General features: G+C 44.8%; 1 protein-coding gene and 1 long non-coding RNA gene across 2 annotated transcripts; both read right to left on the minus strand.

Annotated features, from left to right (window-relative positions):
• Positions 1-4968: 4968 nt before the first annotated feature.
• On the minus strand, positions 4969-19533 carry LOC308466608 (zinc-binding protein A33-like; the record flags this gene model as incomplete). Its single annotated transcript, XM_080987507.1, is given in 8 exon segments — positions 4969-5883; positions 6040-6155; positions 7684-7703; positions 9569-9802; positions 16032-16127; positions 17274-17549; positions 19346-19410; positions 19413-19533. Coding segments are annotated over 8 exon segments (1470 nt in total). The 3' UTR covers positions 4969-5341.
• On the minus strand, positions 7710-9562 carry LOC308466617. The gene is made up of 3 exons (XR_013980915.1): positions 9173-9562; positions 8319-9135; positions 7710-8218 (listed from the first exon to the last, which is right to left on the minus strand). It is a non-coding gene; the product is annotated as an uncharacterized lncRNA (long non-coding RNA).
• Positions 19534-21119: the final 1586 nt, after the last annotated feature.

Raw genomic sequence — 21119 nt, forward strand, 5'->3', positions numbered from 1 at the left:
ATAATACAGTATCTGCAACACACATTGTTCCATAAATTATTCTCCCCCACCCAATCTGGTTTGCTATACACAAAGTCAGCATCTCTGTCAACTCTAAGTTGCTTTGCTCCACAAGACTTTGCTCCATAAGAATGGGTTAGGTAAATCAATTGAATCAATCAAATATTTATTATGCTTGATCAACCATTAAATAAAGTACAAATGAAAAAGTAGTGTACAACCACAGCCTCAGTAGAACCAATGATTAATTATTAACAGTGAAAAGTTGGGAACTCACAATCATAGCAGGTATAAGGGAAATTAATTACAACATTCAAATGATGAATGCCACCTGTTTGGTCATAGTGCTTTTTTTCTGGGGGTACGCGGGGGTACGCATACCCCTAAACATTTTGTGAATCTAAATTTGGCCTCATTGAGGGGCAGTATTTCAATATGAGTAGGAAAATGAGAGTACCCCTAAACATTTTTTTTAGAAAAAAAAGCACTGGATTTATTAGACCCCTCAAAGTAGACACTTGAAAGGGTCTCCAAGGATCAACCAGGAAACTGTCTCCTAAGGAGATAAATTATGCATTCATCCACCCGTTATGGGTTCTCTAACATTGACAGAAGCTTTAGTAGAAGACCTAAGAGTGTTTCAAACTCTAAATGGTTACAAGGATTGTATCTGCCATTGAAGGGAACTTGGGTAAATCTGTCATCTAGGATCTTGGAGGGCAAAACTCTTCTGTACTTAGGTATTGTTAGAAAATTTAGATATGGCTTACATGTGTCAGAGGCAGACTGAGCTAAGGCCAGATACCATGATATACATGCAAGGAGATGCACGGACATCTGTAGGGGTGCATGTGTATGAGAACAATGCTCCCCCCAAGGTGAACCATAGTGCCCTGTTCCTCAGCTTTCACTTAAAAAGGAACAAGCTCCTACCATTTGTAAGAACCTCAGAATTGAGAAAAGCTTAGTACTTTTTGTTTGCTGCAGGAATGCATTTATCCTGCTTCCTTAAATGCTCCAAGTCATTACTAAAATATTCCAAACTGTGCAAAAACAAGCACATTGAGTGATCAAAGCCCCAACAAAAATGGGAACCGGCCCTCAAAATAAAGCAAGTAGCAACAAATGCAAAAGGCAATGGGGCCGACCAAAGAAAGGAGGGGATTTGTTGACCTAATATGTTTCAGACGCTATAGGGATTCAGCAAACAGTAATGCAAAATTCAAATGTGCTACCTCTAATTGTTTCCTATGCTGTCCTAAGAAATAGAAGAGGTGTAGCACACCTGAATTTTGAAACACTGTACTCTGAATTTCCCCGAAGGAAGCCCACTTGGTTGGATCACTACCTCCACCACACTTTTTGTCTATCCCACTTACTACTTTTGTTCACACTTTGTAATCAAGCTTACATTCATTGACTTCACATACATTTGGCATGCTTTATTAAAATTTTGAGTTTTAATGAGGACAGGTTTGAGATGTGAATGTACATTTCTTATTAGGCCGCACCTATGCACTGGGAAAGTGGGAAGGAGCCTTCTCACAAAGCCTTTGGGCCTTCCTGTAACACTTTTAAACCAGATTGATGAGCTTCTGGGAAACAAACAGATCTGCTTCATTCAGTGCCAGGGTAAAATAATAGGACACTGGCAATCCCTGGCTGCTGTTAAGATTAGATAACTGTGACCAATCCATCAAGTACAGTATCTTCAACCAGTGTCTCACCCCTCAAAGCTGCTGGCTTCTGCCAATGGATATGTTTGTTTTGCCCACTGGGCCTGGATCCACCAGGCTTGTTGAAAGCCTTGAGCTACAGAAAGGCTCCGTATAATCTCACCCATTAGAAAGGCTGCTGACAGACGAGGGTTTCTTAGCCAGGAGGTGATCCCCAACCCCCGCCCCTTTCCTCCAAGTATTAAAGCAGCTCTGAAGAGAGTCCAAACCTGTCACTCCAACCTCAGTCTTAGGAATCTAAACAAATAGCAGAATCAGGCGCCATTTGTTACATTCCTCAAATGAATGGGACTCTCATCTTTCATTTTGAGAACAGTATTTTTTATATTTAAAAAACCCCAAAAGTCAAAAGTTGTGGAGAATAGCTCTAGCAGGTCAAGGAGAAGCAATGGAGCCTGAACAAGCACATTGTGCCTCTAACCCCTGTGCAGTACAGTTGTGCACCAGCCACTAAAGCTGCACTAGGAAGGCTGTGGGGCAGATCTAAATGGGATCTTGTGTTTTCAAAACTCAGTTGAACCACATTGCAGGGGTGGAAGCAATTTCAAGCAGGGAAAGGGCGGGGGGCGGGGGAGCTAGCTGATCTCTTCTTGCATCTACTGCCTTCCTCCACCCCCCCACCCATTCACATTTGTCCTGGCCAGGTTCAAAGACTAGCAAATTGCCCCCAACAATGTGTGTGTCCTTGGTGGTTAACCCACAGGTTAGATTCCAACTCCCATCTGCTCCAGCCAGCATGGCCAATGGTCAAGGATGATGGGAGCTGGGAATCCAACTCTATCTGGATGGACACAGGTTGGTAGGGGAAAGGCCCAGCACCAGTTTTGGTCCCTGCTTCAAATTGCCACTGCCTTCATTTAAAAGGGGTTCAGTCAGTCACACCGAGTGTGACCTCTCAGCTTCCCTCGTGCAGTTGTATACTTAACACAGAGCGGTTGTGCAGTGGCTTCATGCGCATGGGTTGTATGAGACAGGCACTGAATCTCTTAGAATGGAAGAGTCATGACTATTCAACTATTGATCAATGCTTGTTGCTGAAGCGCATTATCAACAAATACCTTGGCAAGCACAGAGAAGCAGATTCACGGCTCTCAATGACTTGAAAGCAGTCTTTGACTTTATCCCTCCCTAATGCTTTTTGGAGAAAGTTGCAATCAGTAGGTATTTATTTAAAACTATTAAGCTCCTTCATAAGGATGTATTCTGGAACAACTTTACCGGCTAGAACTGGGTTAAATTATCAGTTTTCAAATAGCCTTTCAGTTGCTAGGGATGTACTTTTAAAATTGTTTTTAAAGGATATAGCGCCCTTCTTAAAAAGCAATCATCTTTGTACTGTGAAAGTAGGCTGCAATAGGATAGTTATCCTTTTATTGTGCTAATGATGTTATTTTAATTTCCAATTCACAGGTTGAACTGTGTAGGCTGCTAAGATAATTTAGTTTGTATTGTGATAAAACCAAAATAATGGTTTAATACAGCGTGTAAAACTGGACATTAGATGGGAAAATATTCATTTAAATACTTAAGTTATTGTGTTCTATCAATTGAGCAGCTGGTCCACCCTGTTTTGCAGGATTGCTGTTGCTATTGTTGATACCCTGCATCCCCCCGCAAAGGAACTCAAGGCAGCTTACTATAAGAACAGCTAAAAACAGAAAAAATAAATTTAAAAACAAGTAAAAATTAATAGAATTAAAACTATATTTATATATACATATATCTATATTAAAAACTAAATTAATAGTTTTTCAACTCCATTAATTTAATTGTACACTGTCAATAATATTTTTTTAAAACTACTACTGTCAGATTTAGTAAAGAATTCTAAAACCCCTTGGCAGAATTTTGGATCTTTTATGACCAAGTAAGTCTTGGGGGCAGCAACGGAAGTTACTGTAAAATTTGAGAGGCAGATGTGTAAAATTTCTGTTACTGTAAAATTTGGCTATCTTAGTAGCAGGCAGAAGGAGGACAACTCAGCCTGCTATACTTTGAAATAGCTAATCTTGACAAGCAGATAACTTTGTTAACCCTTTCTATATGGCTCCTGATAAAGAAAGGCTGCTGCATGCTAGAACAATCTTGCAAAGAACTGGCTAAGAATTCATTGCCAAATATGAAAGGCATGCAGCAACTGCTGAGCATCAGCGCCATCACTCAGCGCCTTCTGTTAGCATGCAGAGCCCTCTGCTGGCAAAATGCGGCCCTGCACCAAGAACAGGAACTCCTTATACCCACTGAAAAAACACCCTTGCAAAAGGAAATTCCACTCTTCGTATGAAGAAATTCTTTAGTGTCAACACTGGGTAAAGGACTGATTGATTGAGCATTTTGTGCACTGCTGCAAAAACAATGACAGCTTGTGAAACTGAAAACTCTTGCGGAAGAATGGGCAGAAGCAAGCATTTATTATTATTTTTAAAAAGCGGTACGGCAAGAGGATGTGAAATATGAAAACAAACCGTGGCGTCCTGGTACAGGCCAAAACTGGCACAAAGGCCTCTTATGCATCTCTGCCAAATATACAAGCTACTCTGAACTACTGTGCTCCAATGCAATTCTATCATCCAATGGTTCGTCCACGAAGCACAGCTCTGCCAATGCGGACTTAGTCCATGAAGGTGCACCGATCCCAATCCTCTCTCCTGCAATCTGCCATTCTTGTCGCCACTGTTAGGTTGCACTGCTTTATTCAGCACCATTATTCAGCTCTTCACTGTGCCGTCTTATTTTGACAATCTAATTTCCTCCACAACTAGTATGAACGATTATGTTGTGCTGTGATTGCATGGGTGTATGTGTTGCAGAGCCTGGGGGTAGTTTTAAGGGGGGGGTAGTCGTTAAGAGTGTTGGAATAGGACCTGGGAGACCAGGGTTCAAATCCCCACTTGGCCATGAAGCTCACTGGGTGACCGTGGGCCAGTTACTGTCTTTCAGCCTACCTTACCTCGCAGAGTTGATGTGGAGATTAAACGAGAAGGGAACCATATATGTCACATTGAGCTCCTTGGAGAAAAGGTGAGCTATGAATGCAACCAACAAACTATCCTTGTCTCTGCCATTATCACTTTTGGCTCCAGCTTTTCTACACCTGTGTTTTTGTATGTGTCTGTAAGTCAGAATGCAGGTCAAAATGTCCAATGGCTGTGGTTGTGTGTTACTGACCCCTAGTGCTTTGGGCTGTATTCCCATCTTATACAGCTGGCAGAAATGACCAGGCAGCACCATCTACAAAGCACAAGGCCCTTTAAGTACACCAGACAGAAGAAGGCATTAACCTGGAGAAGGGGACGTAATTATAATTAGGGGGGTGGGTGGGAAATGAACCAGGAACCGACTAATTCTTCTTACTCATCTGCTTTAATATCTATTCTAATACATTCCATCATGTTGATATTGTTTTATGCATTCTAAGAGGTGGTGTTCGTCCTATGAAATAGAAGAGTGGGTTGTGGTTTTTTTAAACCTCTTTGCAAAACCGTTCAGTTTCCCTTAACTTGCTCATCACAGCGGGGAGACACACAGGGTAGAACTTATGTGTTCCCAGGAAACAAGAGGGACCCACCAAGTCTTGCTGAATGGAATCAGACTTCAGGATGTTCCTACAGGTTCAGGTGGCAGATCCTCATGGGCTCTGCGTTCTCGCCATCGCCGAAACAAGTGCTGAAGAAAGGGTAGAACCTGCGTGCCCTGGCCTGGTGGAAAGTGAAGAGAAGGGACATGTCCTCGGCATTATAAAAGGCCACCTTCCTTGCCCTGCAGTCCAGCAGAACACCTACTTTTCTCAGCAAGCGCCCAGGATTCAGACGCACCCAGGGAGCAGCTGCAGCCCAATAATGAGACTTCTCCCGCAGCCGTATAGCCCAGTAGCCATTCTTGGGGCATAGCTTGACCCTTGCTGCCCGGTCCACTGAGTCCGCTGCCACTCCCAGGTCCCACTTGGTCTTGGTGCCCACCCAGACCTCCCAGTAATGTCTTCCACTCTCAAAGGACTCCTTCGCCAGCACATTCACACACTGCAGGAAGCGGCTGGGGCTTCTGGGCACAGACTGGGGCGTCTTCCTCTCTGTCACTGCTGTCAGGTCTTTGGAGAGGACAAGGTTAGGGTGAGCCGATTCAGGGTCCAAGGTCAAAGGAGCAGGAGCTGTAGGAAGAGAATATACCAGGATTCAACTAATCGAATTAATGATAATTCTAAGAAAGAAACTGGGTAGGGTGTCGTCAAACGAGTCTATGAACTCTGTTCTGTTCCCATATCCCCAGTATGCTCTGTTGCAATTGGGGGGCGGGGGCGACTCACCTGTGCAGATCGATTTCAGCATCCTTCTCCAAAATATAAACTGCAGAGGTCCATCATACCGGTCCTTGTGCTGCTCTATATTAAAGGTGGTCAACTCTTTCACCTGCACCTCTGGCCTGGAGCAGAAAGAAATGTCTGCTGAGCAAAACAAGATTCCAGATAAGGAAGTTCTGGAGTTTAGAAAGTGGCTCCTAACCAATCTGAAAGTGCTTCAGCCAGCATAAGGATGGGACAATAAGGCAGTTGCGGCTTGGCCAGTGCCATTTGCTTGGCGCACATAATGTCAGGGAGCGTCCTCACATTATTGTGGGGGCCAAATAATTTCTTTCCCCCTTTCCTTCTAGCTTTCTAAAAACAGTAGCTAAGGGGACCATCACAAAAGATGTGCCTCTCCTGTCCTTGTAATCTAAGTACTCCCTGGGATCCTAGGTCAAAGGGCAAAACACTATCTCTACTGAACAACCCCTCTTATGGAGGTATTTCAAGAGTGAAGTATCTTTGGAAAAGGACGCAACTCCTAGGGGTTTCAGTACACCACCTTGGAGTGGGGTGGATTCTGACATAAGCAGGCCACTGGTTCTCCTCTGCCTTAGTGGCTAAGTAGCCTACTGCCTAGAGAGACAGAAGGTGGTCGGCCACAAGTTCTATGGCAGCCAACTTCCAGAATGGAAACATGCATGATAATAAAATAGAATCCACCAGTTTCTGCACAGTACTCCATAGAAACATGAGCCAAATGCCCTAATTCTCCTCAACATTGACAGCAGCCAAAGAGCAGTCTCAAACCTATCTTATATGGATGTATTTGCTCTCCTTTCTCCCCAGCAAAGTGAGCTGGGAAATGAACTGCTCTGGCAATCTTTCAGCCAAGAGGCGGGATATGGCTGTGCATGCGAGATTCGCCCATGTTTAGCCATTAGAGAAGCTTGGCAGCTCCACAACCTGAGAGAGCGATAATCATTTTAAGGCAGGCCAGCAAAGCACAGCCCCTGGGTGGCTCATTAAACCTGTCCCCTCATCCTTGCCTTCACAGGCTACAATAAAATAAAATAAAAAAGCAAGGTTTTCAGCAGCTGACAGACAACATTATATGGCAGGTGAGGTGCATTCAGCTTGGTGACCTGCACAATTTATTTAGGCTCATTTGCCAACCCTCCGTGTCGAACACAAGAAGAGGCCAGCAGGATCAGTCCAAAGGCCCCGATTCCAGCTTCCTTTTCCCACAGTGGCTAACCAGATGCCCATGGGAAGCAGGCAAACAAGACCTGAGCACAACACTCTGCCCACCTGTGATTTCCGGCAACTTGTATTCTGAGGCTATTAGAACATAAACATAGTGGCCCCAGAAGACCATTCTGAGCATTTCCTTGAAGTAATGTGGGAGGACCTTATGAAAGCAGTTAAATCCTGGGTGCACCTCAGTGCTTTTGCATTTACATCCTGAACCCTGAGGTCAACACATCTATGCAACAATGCCCAGAAGGAGAGATATCCTATATTCCCCAACAGCTTCTCTCCCAATAATTATTTTCCAATGCTTTAAAAGCTACAGCGATAACAGCCCCCCCCCCCCCGGCCAGCTGAGCAGGTAAAATAAGAGGCTCATGAAAACAAAAGCTGCTTTTTTTCTTTCCAGGCACGTACCTAACAGACACATTTTCCACCTGCAAAAAGAAAAAGAAAAAAGAGGAGAAAATTAACAAAACCCCTCACTTAATCCTTATTGCAGCTGCTCAAGTAAATTCTCCTGTCCATTTTTTGCCTCTGTACTGAAGTACGACAATTAAAAACATAATTATGGCCCTACAATTTCAAGTGGCTGCCTGGGAACCACATGGGATGTTTCCTTGAGTTGCATGACGGATGAAAGTTGGTATATAAATGTAATATAGTGAATAAATGAATGAATGAGGTGGCAGCAAATTTTGAAGGGGTATGGGCTAGTTCTGATATAGAAACACTGGCTTCTGTAACCAAAAGAGAGATGCGAGAGAAGGCAGGTTCCTCATATCACCAAGACTGAAAAGCCTGGAACCTAGACGGTATCACTGTCAGCTGTCAGGAGAGCATGCCATACACACATAACAACATTTCCCTAGTCATATTGTACCTCTGGCATGCAAAGAGGCTGAAAATATGCCTAATCTTGACTGAGAAGTGAGGACATACATGTACTTGCCTATCAAAAGAAATGATAACCCACGTTTTGTCTCTAACAAGCACCCTCAAGGCAGCTTGCATTTAAAATTTCAGAATTATACAAGCAGTAAAATAAAAGCCAAGGGAGTATCACTACCAGCCACCCCATAGGAGTCTGATGATGGAAGGAGATAGATAAGGAAAGGAGTATTTGAGACATTTAGAAAAAACACAGAAGTATTTTCATGCAGACCTGCACAGCGCAGCATGGTCCGAAGGCACACAATACAGTAACCTTGCTGAAACTAAGCACTTCATCCCTACTTCCAAGAGCAGCTAGTTCTTTCGACAGAACCGGTCTCCAAGCCCGAACTGCTTCTTCATGCCTGTCAGAGGTTAAGGACCATGAATCTCACAGCATGCACAAGCAGATCCTGCTGGAGAAGCATGCTTAAACCTCCTGGCAAAGGCTACCTCGGTCAATTCACGGCACAATCCTGCTGCAGTAACCGTGGCAACCAACTATGGAAAAGCATCACACCAAGCAACCAGCAATAGTTCAATCTTAGAGGGAGATGGAAAGGGCTGCCTCTTACCATGGGGCAAGAGGGGAGCCTGGGGAAGAAAATGGCAGGCACACGTTTTCCTTTATGAGGGAAGTGGCAAATAGAAAGCTGTAATGTTGGGGCTTTTTTGTGGTGAGAGAAGTGTTCCAGCCACTGTCTCACCTCTGTTTAAAAGAGAGAGGGAATTTGGGAGGCCACACTTTTAATGGCAGATAAACCTCTTTACATCTCAGTGCAAAGGCCAACAGTTATTTGCCTTCTTTGACAATGTTATCTGGCAGACATTGACAAGGCCTAATTCTGGTCTAGGGCAGAAAAACATATTATTGATAGAGACAAACATTTTCAGTCCGGAGTTTAAAATATGGAAAGACTTCTTTGAACACGCATTCTCCCCCCCCAAACCACACACACACACACACACACACACACACACACACACACAAACATGACCCACTCCCAGGTCTCACTGCATCTTATACAAAGGCCGAAAGGTCACCAATCAGGTATGCTGCCACAGTGGATTTCCTGCACTAGAAAGGGGTTGAACTAGATGACCTCTGAGGTCCATTCCAGCTCCGACTCCAGGATTTTTTAAGCCTCACTTCCTGAATGCATAGAATGAAGTACAAGATGACACCCTTGCTTAGTAAATCAATCCATAGAAAACTATAGCATTTGCCAGTGTGCAGTGTGATACGCGTCTGGGAATGTGGAGAGGGTGGAGCCTATGACTGAGAAAACGTGAGAAAATACAAATCTGCCTCCGACACCCATGACCCAAACTCCTCCCACCTCAGCCTTGTAAGCATGATGAGTCTCACCTCCAGCAGCAATGAGTTCCCCAGCTCATCAAGCTTTTTCTGAATGTGCTCCATGCTCTTCTTCAGCTCAGTTATCGCCATACTGAGACGTGTGGCATCTCCGTCCAGCTTCATCAACCACTGTTCTTCCTCTCTGGCCAGCCCCGTCAGCACAGCTCTCTCTTCCTCTTGCAAGATCTGATGAAGATACTCAAATTCTGCCCGGATCTTGGAGTTCATTTCACGAGATGTTGTCTGAAACAGCAAAAGGGCTATGTATGAAAGCAGCATGTGGATGAAACCACATCCACAGACTTCTGTGTAATTAAAGGAGGATTGTAAAGCCAAAACATTTGTGGGACAGAAAATACAATATGGTGTCGGTCAAGGGGAGAGCAGCCTATGGCCCTTCTAATATAAAACATTTACATCCATGTTCATTGGCTTCACAGCGATTTTTGCTGTCACAAAGCTAGGCTGCTTCCATACCAGATGTGTACCATATTTTTCGCTCCATAAGACGCACTTTTTTCTTCCTAAAAAGTAAGGGGAAATGTCTGTGCGTCTTATGGAGCGAATGTATGATCCCTGGAGCTGAATTGCACAGGGGCAAAAAACAGATCATGCTTTTTTTTTTTTTGAAAGAGGGAAGAGGGTGTTGAAACAAAGCCGCTGATCGTTTGCCGATCAGGGAGAGAGATAAGGGACGCTAGAGATAAAGGAGGGGGAGGGGGGAGATAAAGACAGCAAACTTGCAAAGGGAGGAAACAGGAAGACTAAAGCAATAAGAAGAGAAATTAGAAGAAAAGAAGGAGCAAAAAACTGCTCCAGCTAAGACACTAAGGCAAACAAGAGGGAAGGAAGTATTGAAAGGAAACAGTTGATCGGTGGGATCAGAAGAGAGATAAGGGCCGCTAGCAGAGGCTGTCTGGGAGGGGGGAGGTAAAAGCCCATGGATCCTCAGGATTTTTGCACTGGGTCACCCCAAATTCTCCATCAGATCACATATCATGTCCATGGCTACAGCCTGCACCAAATAAATCACACATGCACTGTTTCCTGGGTGCAAAAATGTGGTTACAAAGCACGGATCCAAATGGATCCTCAGGATTTTGCATTGGGTCACCCCAAATTCACCATCAGATCACATGCCTGTGGCCACAGCATGAACCACAAAAATCATACATCCACTATTTCGTTCAGAATATTTTTTTTTCTTGTTTTCCTCCTCTAAAAACTAGGTGCGTCTTATGGTCAGGTGCACCTTATGGAGCGAAAAATACGGTAATCGGGAATTGCCATCCATCATTCAAGAACTGTTTACAAGAAACTGCTGATGCTGTTTCATTACAATAGCATTTTTCTTCGGCCCGCCTGTCTTTTTTCAGGACTGACTGGTGGCAACTGTTTGGCCTCATAAAACTTAACTGCATTGCCAGTCTTTTCGGCATGGATTAAACTTTTTCAGAGCTGCTACAGCTTTAATTAGAAGCTACCTTGCGGCATTTGCCTCCTAGGTGGGTCATAAGGAAAGGGTTAAAATGAGTGTGATGTGATTGGCCAGTGGAAACAGATAGGAGGAGTTAGGGTTAGAGTCGGAGGTGTGTGAAAATCAGTTGAGAGTGGGGAGTTGGAGAAGGAAGAGTGAGGAACAGTTTGTGGGTTGGTTGAGTTGTGTGGTGAGAGAGTGAGAGGAATTGTTAGGTGGGATAATCAGTTTGAAGTTGTTTGAAGTTGTTAGGAACGAATAGGACAGTTAAGATTAAGAAACTGACAAGAAAAATTAACTGAAACCATAAGCTTGTTCATGCCTATAAAATAAACTTGATTATTTGTTAATGTTAACAACTGACTGGACTTCCGTGTGTACCCGTGAGAAACGGGTTGGTGGCAGTGAAGAAAGCAATCACAGTGGTGCCACAGGGTCAATAGACCGTCAAACGTCCGGGGACCCTGTGTGATCGCCACATACCTCTTTATGGCTTATTCCTCTGATTGCTTCCTGCTGAGTGTACCTGATAAATTTCTGATAAATTGCCTCAGGAGTTGACCTTATGTAATCAGTTCCAGAGATGCCTGCTGTTTCTATCCTTCAAAGTTTCCTGTAAGACCATGTGTCTCTCTCTCCATGCTTGACAGAGAACTCAAAGAAGAGATAGGAGCATTTTCTGAACTCCAGGAAGGTTTGGAAATGGATAGACATGTCAGCTTTCCTTCTCCACATAAGAAGTGCAGAGGGAGAGGCAGAGTCTCAGATAAGGGGGTAAAGAGTGGAAGAAAGGCCTGCTATTTCTTTCTTTTTTTTTATCGATACAGCAGCATGAGTGAGAGTCTGAGATACTCACTCCTCTCCTGTCAAGTGGTGCCGCTGATGCTCATCTCTGCTCTGCGGAGTGTAAGAACCCCAATTTGAGCTGAGCTTTGGCCACAGGTGTCTTGTGGAGACCAGATGCACTCCAGAAGCCCATCCTAAAAGCAGCTTCTCAGCAAGATGGTCTAGAATTTGAAGCAGAACCTCCAGCAACGCACCAGTGGGAGCACTTGTAAATTGTGTAGTGCAAAAGCATCTAATTCTGAAGAATAAAAAGCATATAATTCTGAAGAACAATTTCACAAGGTGGAATGTTCTATCCAGAGCCCACGAGACTGAAATGGAGTGGTGAGTGGTGCTCCTATCCTTGGACTGGAGAAGAATAACCAGAAGCTCCCTCACATCTTCTGTATTCTTGGTAGCACTGGGTTGTTTTGTATTGACTATTACAGCCTTTGGCCTCTCTCCAATTTACTACTTCCCTGCAAGCAATTCAGGTCTTTTCACTACAGAGACAAAGAAATACTATCGAAGTACTAATCATTCACATTGTCCATCTTTGACCTTCAACTGTACAGTATTTGATTTCAGATGACATGACTAGTATGAAATACAAAGGCCCAGGTGAAGCCACTTCACTGATGGCATCAAAACAGCCTCAGTATATATATCCCCTATCCATGTCTCTCATTATTTGATTTGCCATTTTTAAAAAGTCTCTGCTACACATCACGTCTGAGGGTTTCCATAGTGAACCGCAGTATGCATTATCAGTGATTAGAGTTCATTTTGATTTCAAATTATTCCTTCAGAAGTGCACATTACTTGCAGCTTGCCATTGTCAATAGTGTCTAGTAATGCTTCCTAAACTAGGCCACCCAGCTCCTTTTGATGTTGCTGACAGACTTCAGCCTCAACTACAACAATATTATGTCTCTTAAAGTTAGGCCAACACACAGCTCATTCACTTTTCCCTCAACCCTGCTTGTGGTAGGGTATCTTTATCCAACCTTCAATCCCCACCAATTAGAAAGGTTGGTGCAGGATAATCCATTCATGTCGCTAATCACACTGCCTTTGCCTCCTGGGAAATTACTAACTATCCCCACCCCAAACCCATGGGGGTCTTCTGGTACAAACAGATAAGAGCATAAGAAAATCCTATCTGGATCAGGCCAAAGTTCCATCCACTCCTGTTTCCCATTTCCTACAATGGCCAACCAGCTACCTCTGAGAAGTCCACAAGCAGTGTAAGAATCCAAAAGTCTGCTGGCTCATACAAATGGAGGATCAAAGGGGAAAAACATGTGTGGAAAATGCTTGTTCATATCCTACCTTAAAAAGATCACCCAAGCTTTCCCTTGAAATAGACCACAGTTCCTGAAGTCATATATAACAAGAAACTGTGGTTCAGTCAAAAGTGAAATTGAAAGCTTTCGCTCTCATCCTGTCATGTGCAAAGAGAGAGCCAGCATGGAACAGTGGTTAGAGTATTGGCTAGGACCTGGGAGACCAGAGTTCAAAGCCCCACTCGACCATGAAACCCATGAGGTGACTTTGGGCCAGTCATTGCATCTCAGTCTAACTTACCTCACAGGGTTCTTGTGCGGATAAAATGGAGAGGGGAAGAAGTATATATGCCACTTTGAGCTCTTTGGAGAAAAGGTGGAATATAAACAGAGTAACAAATAAAGGAGAAGATAAGGGAGTGTGAAAGTCAGAAGGTCACCACACTGTTTAGAGACAGATGTCTGAACAGTAACTACACATTGTTGCAACTGCAACCATTTTCTTCCTTCTTCCAGGGGACTATAAGGATGTATCTAACCCATTTCCATGTCTTAGGTGGCAAAATTATTGCACTAGCAACAGCAGCTTTCCAGAACAAGCAAACTCAATGCATAACATATGAACACATAACCATCTCTTATCTGCCCATTTGGTCAGTCTTCAAAATAAAATAATAATGAAACCAACAAACTGTGTGTGTGTGTGTGTGTGTGTGTGTGTGTGTGTGTGTATAACATCTGTATGCCAGTTACTATAACTTGCTTCATTTGAAAATTCGGGTTTTCTGATCACAGGTTCTGGCTGTTTTCAGATTGGCATTCTAGGCATCCCTGACAATTGTTTTAGAGTGAACTGTTGCATTGTGTCTCCTCGACTGTTGAAAAGGCCACAGTGCACAATGTGCTTGGAAAGAGCAGGAGAGGCCTAAATATATAAAGAGTGTACCTAAATGCTTTCGGGGGGATGTTATTTTTCAAATGTGTAGTATGTTTAAATATGGCAATAATTGTAACATATCTAGCATAAAAGGAGGAAAGAATGAGACATGCGAGATGGGGATCCTTTTTAATCAAGGACTGGCAGCTCTCCAAAGCTAGCGCCTGCTCAGGCCGGATATCAGCTGCTTTTAGCAGTCGCTGAAGCATCTGGCTCCTGTCTAGGACTTGCCCTACCAGCTAATGATGCTCTACTAAGTGCTCGCATTGCCAGGAGTCTTGCTGACATATTTCTTTGCTCTGAGCAGCAGACAGACAATTTTACTGGAGATTCTATGGGGTGCTGTTTTGAATTAGCTTGGCACTGCTCCCTTGGACTTTTTGAGCTGAACAAATAATTGTGAATGAAAAACACAACTTGGGAGAGTCACTAGTGCCAACAACCCTCAAAGTTGCCAATACACAGAAGTCACTGGGAAGACGCAACCCAAGATGTTAGCCAGGCACTACGCTTAGTTGGCAAATCCCCAGCTGCAAGCTCACCACATGTCTGCTGGATCAGGCCAGTGTCCCACTGAATCCACCACCCTATTCTCACAGTGGCCAAACATATGCCAATTGAGAAAACACATGAACAGGACCCGAGCACAACAGCGTTCTCCCCTCCTTTGGTTTCCAGCAACTGGTATTCAGAAGAATATTGTTTCCAACAGTGGAAGGAGACCATATCCCTCAGGGTTGGTAGCCACAAGCAGCTTTCCTCTCCATGAATTTGCCTAATCCTATTTTAAAGCCATTTGCATTGGTGGCCATCACTGCCTCTTGTTTGACTCTGTGCTCTGTGAAGAAGGACATTTATTACACCAACGCTAAAGGGTTTCCATTATTCCACTCGGCATGGTGAGTGAGGTGCTACCCCATGGCGAGCATGAAGAGCGGCCAACCCTTCCTTCCTTCCAACTTTGAAGCTGTGGTGGTGGAGGTGGGTGGGGGTTATCCAAGCAGCTGTGTGGCACTCCCTGCCACCTGTCCGGCTAAGAGCTGTTTAAGAACAGCTGCATGTTCAGTGTAACTCCCACTGCGGTCCTTACTTGCTTTGGTGCTGGAGAGGCTGAGGTGGCTCTGATGCCCCTGCCTGAAGATGCTTGGAAAAGACTGATGGGAGTGTTGATGGGCATTGTTGTCCAAAGGCCCTTGGGGTAATCCCGCCTTCCTTGTCCGTGACCCTGAGAAGCTTATAGAAAATCAACTTGTCTTGTTTAATTCTGTGTCATAAACCCTGGTGTACAAAAGCTTCCCTCTTCCCTCTATTATTTAAGAGGCATTTTGCTTGTTTCCCCAAGATAAAAACCCAACAGGTTGGATTTGACTAAGTGAAATCTGGCATGTAAAGCCTGGTGACATGGGGAAATTTGAGGTTCTTTGCTGAAGCTTAGTGGCTTTCAGCTGTCTCTCTCTATACCACTCCCAAGTAATTTCCCTACTGCTCAGCTCCCTCTGTGAAAGTGCTGCAATTAGAGGTATTAATCTTCTTTTCTGCTGAGGTGCGTCAGCAGATCAATGGTTATCTGGGCAGATAATTAGTTTGCTCCAACCCCAAAGCAACTGTCATTTATTTGGCGGCTTTATCTTTTTGCCTGTGATTTAAAGCAACCATTAAGATGGGCGGTCACAAAACAGCAAGACGCCCCAATTGCAGCCCTGCTGATTTGATAAGCCTGCCGAGGCCCAGCTTTCAGCTGTTTTCTATTTTTGTCCATTCTTTTCTCTAGTTAAGACTCCCCAATTGATCTTTTCCAGCCCTTTCTCACCGGCAATACAAAAGAGCAACACATCTCTTCCTCTGTAGGGAAGCCTCCACCTTTAGAAACTTTGGCATTTCTCATCTGAGCAAGCCAACACAAAACAAAAGCGACCACAGAAGGAAAAGTGGGGGATGTACTGGTACCAGCAGGGTGCAGATGTTCTCTTCAGCTGCATGCTTCATTCTCATCAGTTTCTCACACTCCACCTGGCAAGACTGAAATGCCTCTTGGAGGTGTGTCTAAGAATGAAATAGATGGATAGATAGAACGCTTAATCATTATGTGTGCAACAGCCTCTGCCTATCAATTTTAGAGCCAGGATGGCATAATAATAAGCAGAGCAAGGATGCGAAACTTCTGGCCTAGCCGGCTTTCCCACCTCATAGGATTGATAGAAGAGCAAAATGAGGTAAGTCCTACCTCCCTGACTTTCTTAAATAAAAGCCAGGGTACTACCCTTAACAATAACTGCCATGTTCTTTTTCTCCTTTAGAACTGACTTCTGCAGCCCCAGCTTTCCTGTTCTTCCATTACTGCTTGATCAACTGCTACCCTTTCCTCTTCTATTCACTTGCCAATCCCAAACCTCACTCTCCAATAACCCCAGCTGTAAATTAAGCTACGAGAGCATGACTTGCTCAATGTCACTGACTTACCTTGAAATCCACAAAGCTGAAAATCCCACACTAGGCCTATGATGGAAATTTACCTTCCCAGAATATTTGACATGCTTTTTAGCCTTTGTGCAGAATCAACAGAATATGAAACCCGTGACCTTTGATTAAGCGCCTCATGTGATGTGGTAGTCCAGTGCAAACAATAGTGTTGCAATGACCCAAGACAGCAAAGAGGAATAACTACAGAAAGAATACAATCAGCCATTGGACTGAAACTCCCAGGGAGTTAAGACGCTGGGGTAGGAGTAGGGCAAATTATGCAGGGGAAAGAAATCCACTGGGCTCTGCACAGTCAAATAACAGGCAAGCCATCTGCTGGCAAACGGAGCTGGAAACAGGGAGTTGAGATTTTAAAAAGACACACAAATATCTTTGTCAAAGTGCTATTTGTCTTTGCTTCAGAGGCTGCAGGGGAGACTGCTTGATGGGAGCTTCTGTTAGAATCAGAAGGTGACAAATGGAATTTTCCACTTGTCCAGAATTCTTGGTCCAAACAAGTCTGTCCCACACTTCCTTGAATCTTTCTGTACAGTCCCAAGCAACCCTCATACTACTGTACAAGGTACCCCTGCCTAGTTCATATCTGACCATCCTGTTTTGTAGCTTAGTTGACCACCTGAGAGAAATGCCAAGCCCCACAATTCATTGAGGGAAGCACTCCAGGAGGAAAGGAAGTAATAATCACTGTCTTGCCACCCAGCTGCTCACCTGCATTTTTTTCTTGTGTTCCTCAGAGGTGCACCTCCGAACTGTCTCCACTACTCCAGAAACAAGGTACTGGGGACGGAAGGACCTGGTGGGGAACTTTTGCCGGCATTGGGGGCAGGTGGCAACTTTTGAGCTCTTATCCCAATAGCTCTGGATGCACTCCCTGCAAAAATGGTGCATGCATTCCAGCATGACTGGGTCTCGGAACAGATCATAGCAGATGGCGCAGGTCAGCTCTTCCCGGAGGCTCTGCTCCCCGCTCCTATGGGCCATTTCCTGCACAGACACAAGATACATTCCTCACTCTACCTGCCACAAACCCCCAGACTCCAAGGTCCGAACCTCACAAAACTCTGCGGTTGCAACACATGCAAACAAGCCAGCTGTGTGCATGGTTCTGTTGCACACTCACGCTAAAATGTGGCAGGTACAGAAACAAACAGCTGTCCTTTTAGGCCGGGCATCCCCAAACTCGGCCCTCCAGATGTTTTGGGACTACAATTCCCAACATCCCTGTTCACTGGTCGTGTTAGCTAGGGATGGTGGGAGTTGTAGTCCCTAAACATCTGGAGGGCCGAGTTTGGGGATGCCTGTTTTAGGCCTTTAACAGCAGTAATAAAAGAGTTTTAGGACGACCTCTACAAATTCAGATGTGCCAAGGAGAAAAGCAGCACCAGATGCATTTCTGCCTATTCCCATGGTTCCCAACATGGGGGCACACACCCCACAGGGGGGCAATTTGATTTTTAAGGGGGGCAATTCGAGAATGAGTTAGACCAAGTTAATGGCCTTTTAGACTTCCTCCACCTGAACAGGAGTTTACTTTTTGAATAAGAAGAATTATTAGTGGGAACCACTGGCCTACACGCAAAGGCAGTGTAGTGCTTAGAAAGGGTGCCCTCCATACATTGTTGGTCCCACCAGCCCTAGCCAACTTGGCCAAAGGTCAGAGATGAAGGAAGCTGTAAGCCAGTGTTTTTCAACCTTTTTTGGGCAAAGGCACACTTGTTTCATGAAAAAAATCACGAGGCACACCACCATTAGAAAATGTTAAAAAATTTAACTCTGTGCCTATATTGACTATATATAAAGTAATTCTCTTGAATAGGAATCAAATAAACACAAATCAAATAAACACAAACACTTAACAATTCTGTGTCATAAACCCTGGTGTACAAAAGCTTCCCTCTTCCCTCTATTATTTAAGTGGCATTTTGCTTGTTTCCCCAAGATAAAAACCCAACAGGTTGGATTTGACTAAGTGAAATCTGGCATGTGAAGCCTGGTGACATGGGGAAATTTGAGGTTCTTTGCTGTGTGCGGAGAGGGAGATGTCAGAGCCCCGCTGCTCTCTATGGGGAATCGGATGAGAGTGGACCGCCTGTCCGCTCTCATCCGATCCCATCCGATCTGATCCCCACCCAGGATGGATGGAAAATAGGGTGGACACAGTCCGGCGCCCGCCTAGTGGGCGAAAATTTGACATTTTTTAAAAAAATAATCTTTCGAATTTTTCAATTTTTCCCACGGCACACCAGGCAACATCTCGCGGCACACTAGTGTGCCATGGAACAGTGGTTGAAAAACACTGCTGTAAGCTACCCCAGCTTAGTATGTCAGACAAGGGCGCAGGAGACCAGGGTCCAAACCCTCATTCAGCCACCTTGGGCCAGTCACTATCTCCCAGCCTAACCCACCTCGCAGGGTTGTTGTGAGGTGAAGATGGAGAGAGGGAGACCACGAGCTCCTTGGAGGACAGGTGGGCTATAAATGTAATAACAATAACAATAAATAAATAGGAGGTTGCCACCTTAGCAGCTGGCCTACAGGCAAAAATGCAGCACAACACCTCCACGGCAAGGAAAGCAACACCTGTCGAACTGCTGCTCGTTCAAGGCAAAAACGAGCCTTTTCGTCGGAAGACCCACGGAAGGAGCTAAGCAGACAGTCGGGAGAGCGGAGACGCCAGCTCTCCCCCCCCCCCAAATCCCTCTTCCCCCCTGTGCAGGCCACGGGAGAGGAGAAGGGCTGCGCTGGGGCTCCCTGCCGCCGAGCCCCGGCTCCGGACTCACCGCCTGACGGGGACGCCGCTCTCCTCCGCTGGAACCCCACCCGCCGCCCGCTCTCGCGCTTTGGCTCCCCTCGGCCCAGGCGCTCCAACTTTCACTTCCCCTGCACGGCGCGCCTGCCCCGCGGTAGCTGAGCGACGGGCGCTCCCCGCCAATTGGGGCAGGCCCTGGGAGGCTGCGTCGCCCTCCATTGGCCGGCGAGGGAGATCTGCTCCGCCGGGGCCCTCGGCGGGTCTCGAGAGCGCGACTAGGACGCGAGGCGGCGGCTTGGCTGTTGCACCAGGCTTGCCCTTGCGGGAGGCGGAAAGGGACAGTCTCGGTACCTGGTGGTTGTTGTTTTCATAATCGTTTTTATTGATTTTCAAAGATATAAACATAAAACAAAATCCAAATCTCGAGATTACTCTGAATCTCCTGACTTTTCCCCTGTCCCTTCCATGGGTCCTTTTAATTCTATGTTCAACTGCATATCAGTACTTCTCCAATTTTTCATCTTCCTAAGTTATCTATACGTTCTGTTATTTTATTACAAGTGTGTTTAAAATCCTGCTAAGGTTTGACCTGTTCACAATGATTTTGTATATACATTATAAACACGGGAAACACCTGGTTGTTTTTAGGCCGGAGATCTCCTTGGTGGTGGTGTGATTCATCAACGTGGGCAGTGTCGCTGAGCAACTGGTGGTGGTGGTACTACTACTACTACTACTAAAAACCTTTGCATCATTCTTGCCCACCAAAAGGAAGGAAGGTTGTTAGAAAGTTAGGACTCAAAAGCCAGCTGCTGGCTGTGGCGTTGATGGTTCTGAAGTACAGGGCAGAAGTACAGGGGAAGCAAACAGAGCAGAGTCATAGGCAGAAGCAGGAATTAAACATCCACAACTATGTCCTACCATCAAGCATATTTCGGCATCATCATATGTATGTGTGTGTATGAGCGCAGCATTTTCTATCTTTTGTACATATCTAACAACAACAAAAATTCCATAACAACCCCACCCCTGTCCACCATCATCTATAATCCTCTACAAAAATGAATTGCTGTTTTTAAGAGCTTGGTCTCTTGAAGAGTCTGCTGAGTTTCACTCTATAAAATGTGTAGTCACATTGCCTTCAAAATGCATCCCAGTGTGGTGAGGAGAGGGATCTCCTTTTTCCAGGAGGGCTTGAGCAGGCCAGTCCTCTGCTTCCAATGCCATCCTGTTCTTCAGCTTGACACATCAACATACCTGTAAAGGCACTTCTAGACACTGTGTTGGTCCCATACTGGCACATTCAGGTTGCACAATTAAAGATGATTTGACACTTAGCCCAAGAAGCCTTACTTCCCCAGCTAAGGACGTTCCCAGAGACCCTGTTTATTATCAGTGTTCATCCTGATTGGTCTGCAGGAAGATTAGATGATGTTGGCTATTTATTGAGCATTCATTATGATTAGTTTGCAGGGAGGTTAGATGATGCCAAGTCAAGGAAAGTCTTATCCTGCACTTTCCAGCCATTTTATCTGCCACTATCCTTATCACAAAAAAGTCAAATCTTTGGGGAAAGCAGGTGTGTTGCACAATACCTCCTAATCAACAATAATTAACGCTTGAATTTTCTGGTATGTATTGAGTCCAATCCAAAAATACTAGCAGTCTAAATTGGATGGCTTTCAACAAGGAAAGTGGTAGGAAAAGGAACTGGAAAGTTTGACCTTGTCTAACGTTGCAAGCTTTGTGCAAAACCCCCAGAATGAATGCTCAATAAACAGATAATATGGAAGTTAATAGGCCCT

Source organism: Podarcis pityusensis (genome assembly GCF_964106645.2).
Source record: "Podarcis pityusensis genome assembly, chromosome: 2".
Classification (NCBI taxonomy): Eukaryota; Metazoa; Chordata; class Lepidosauria; order Squamata; family Lacertidae; genus Podarcis; species Podarcis pityusensis.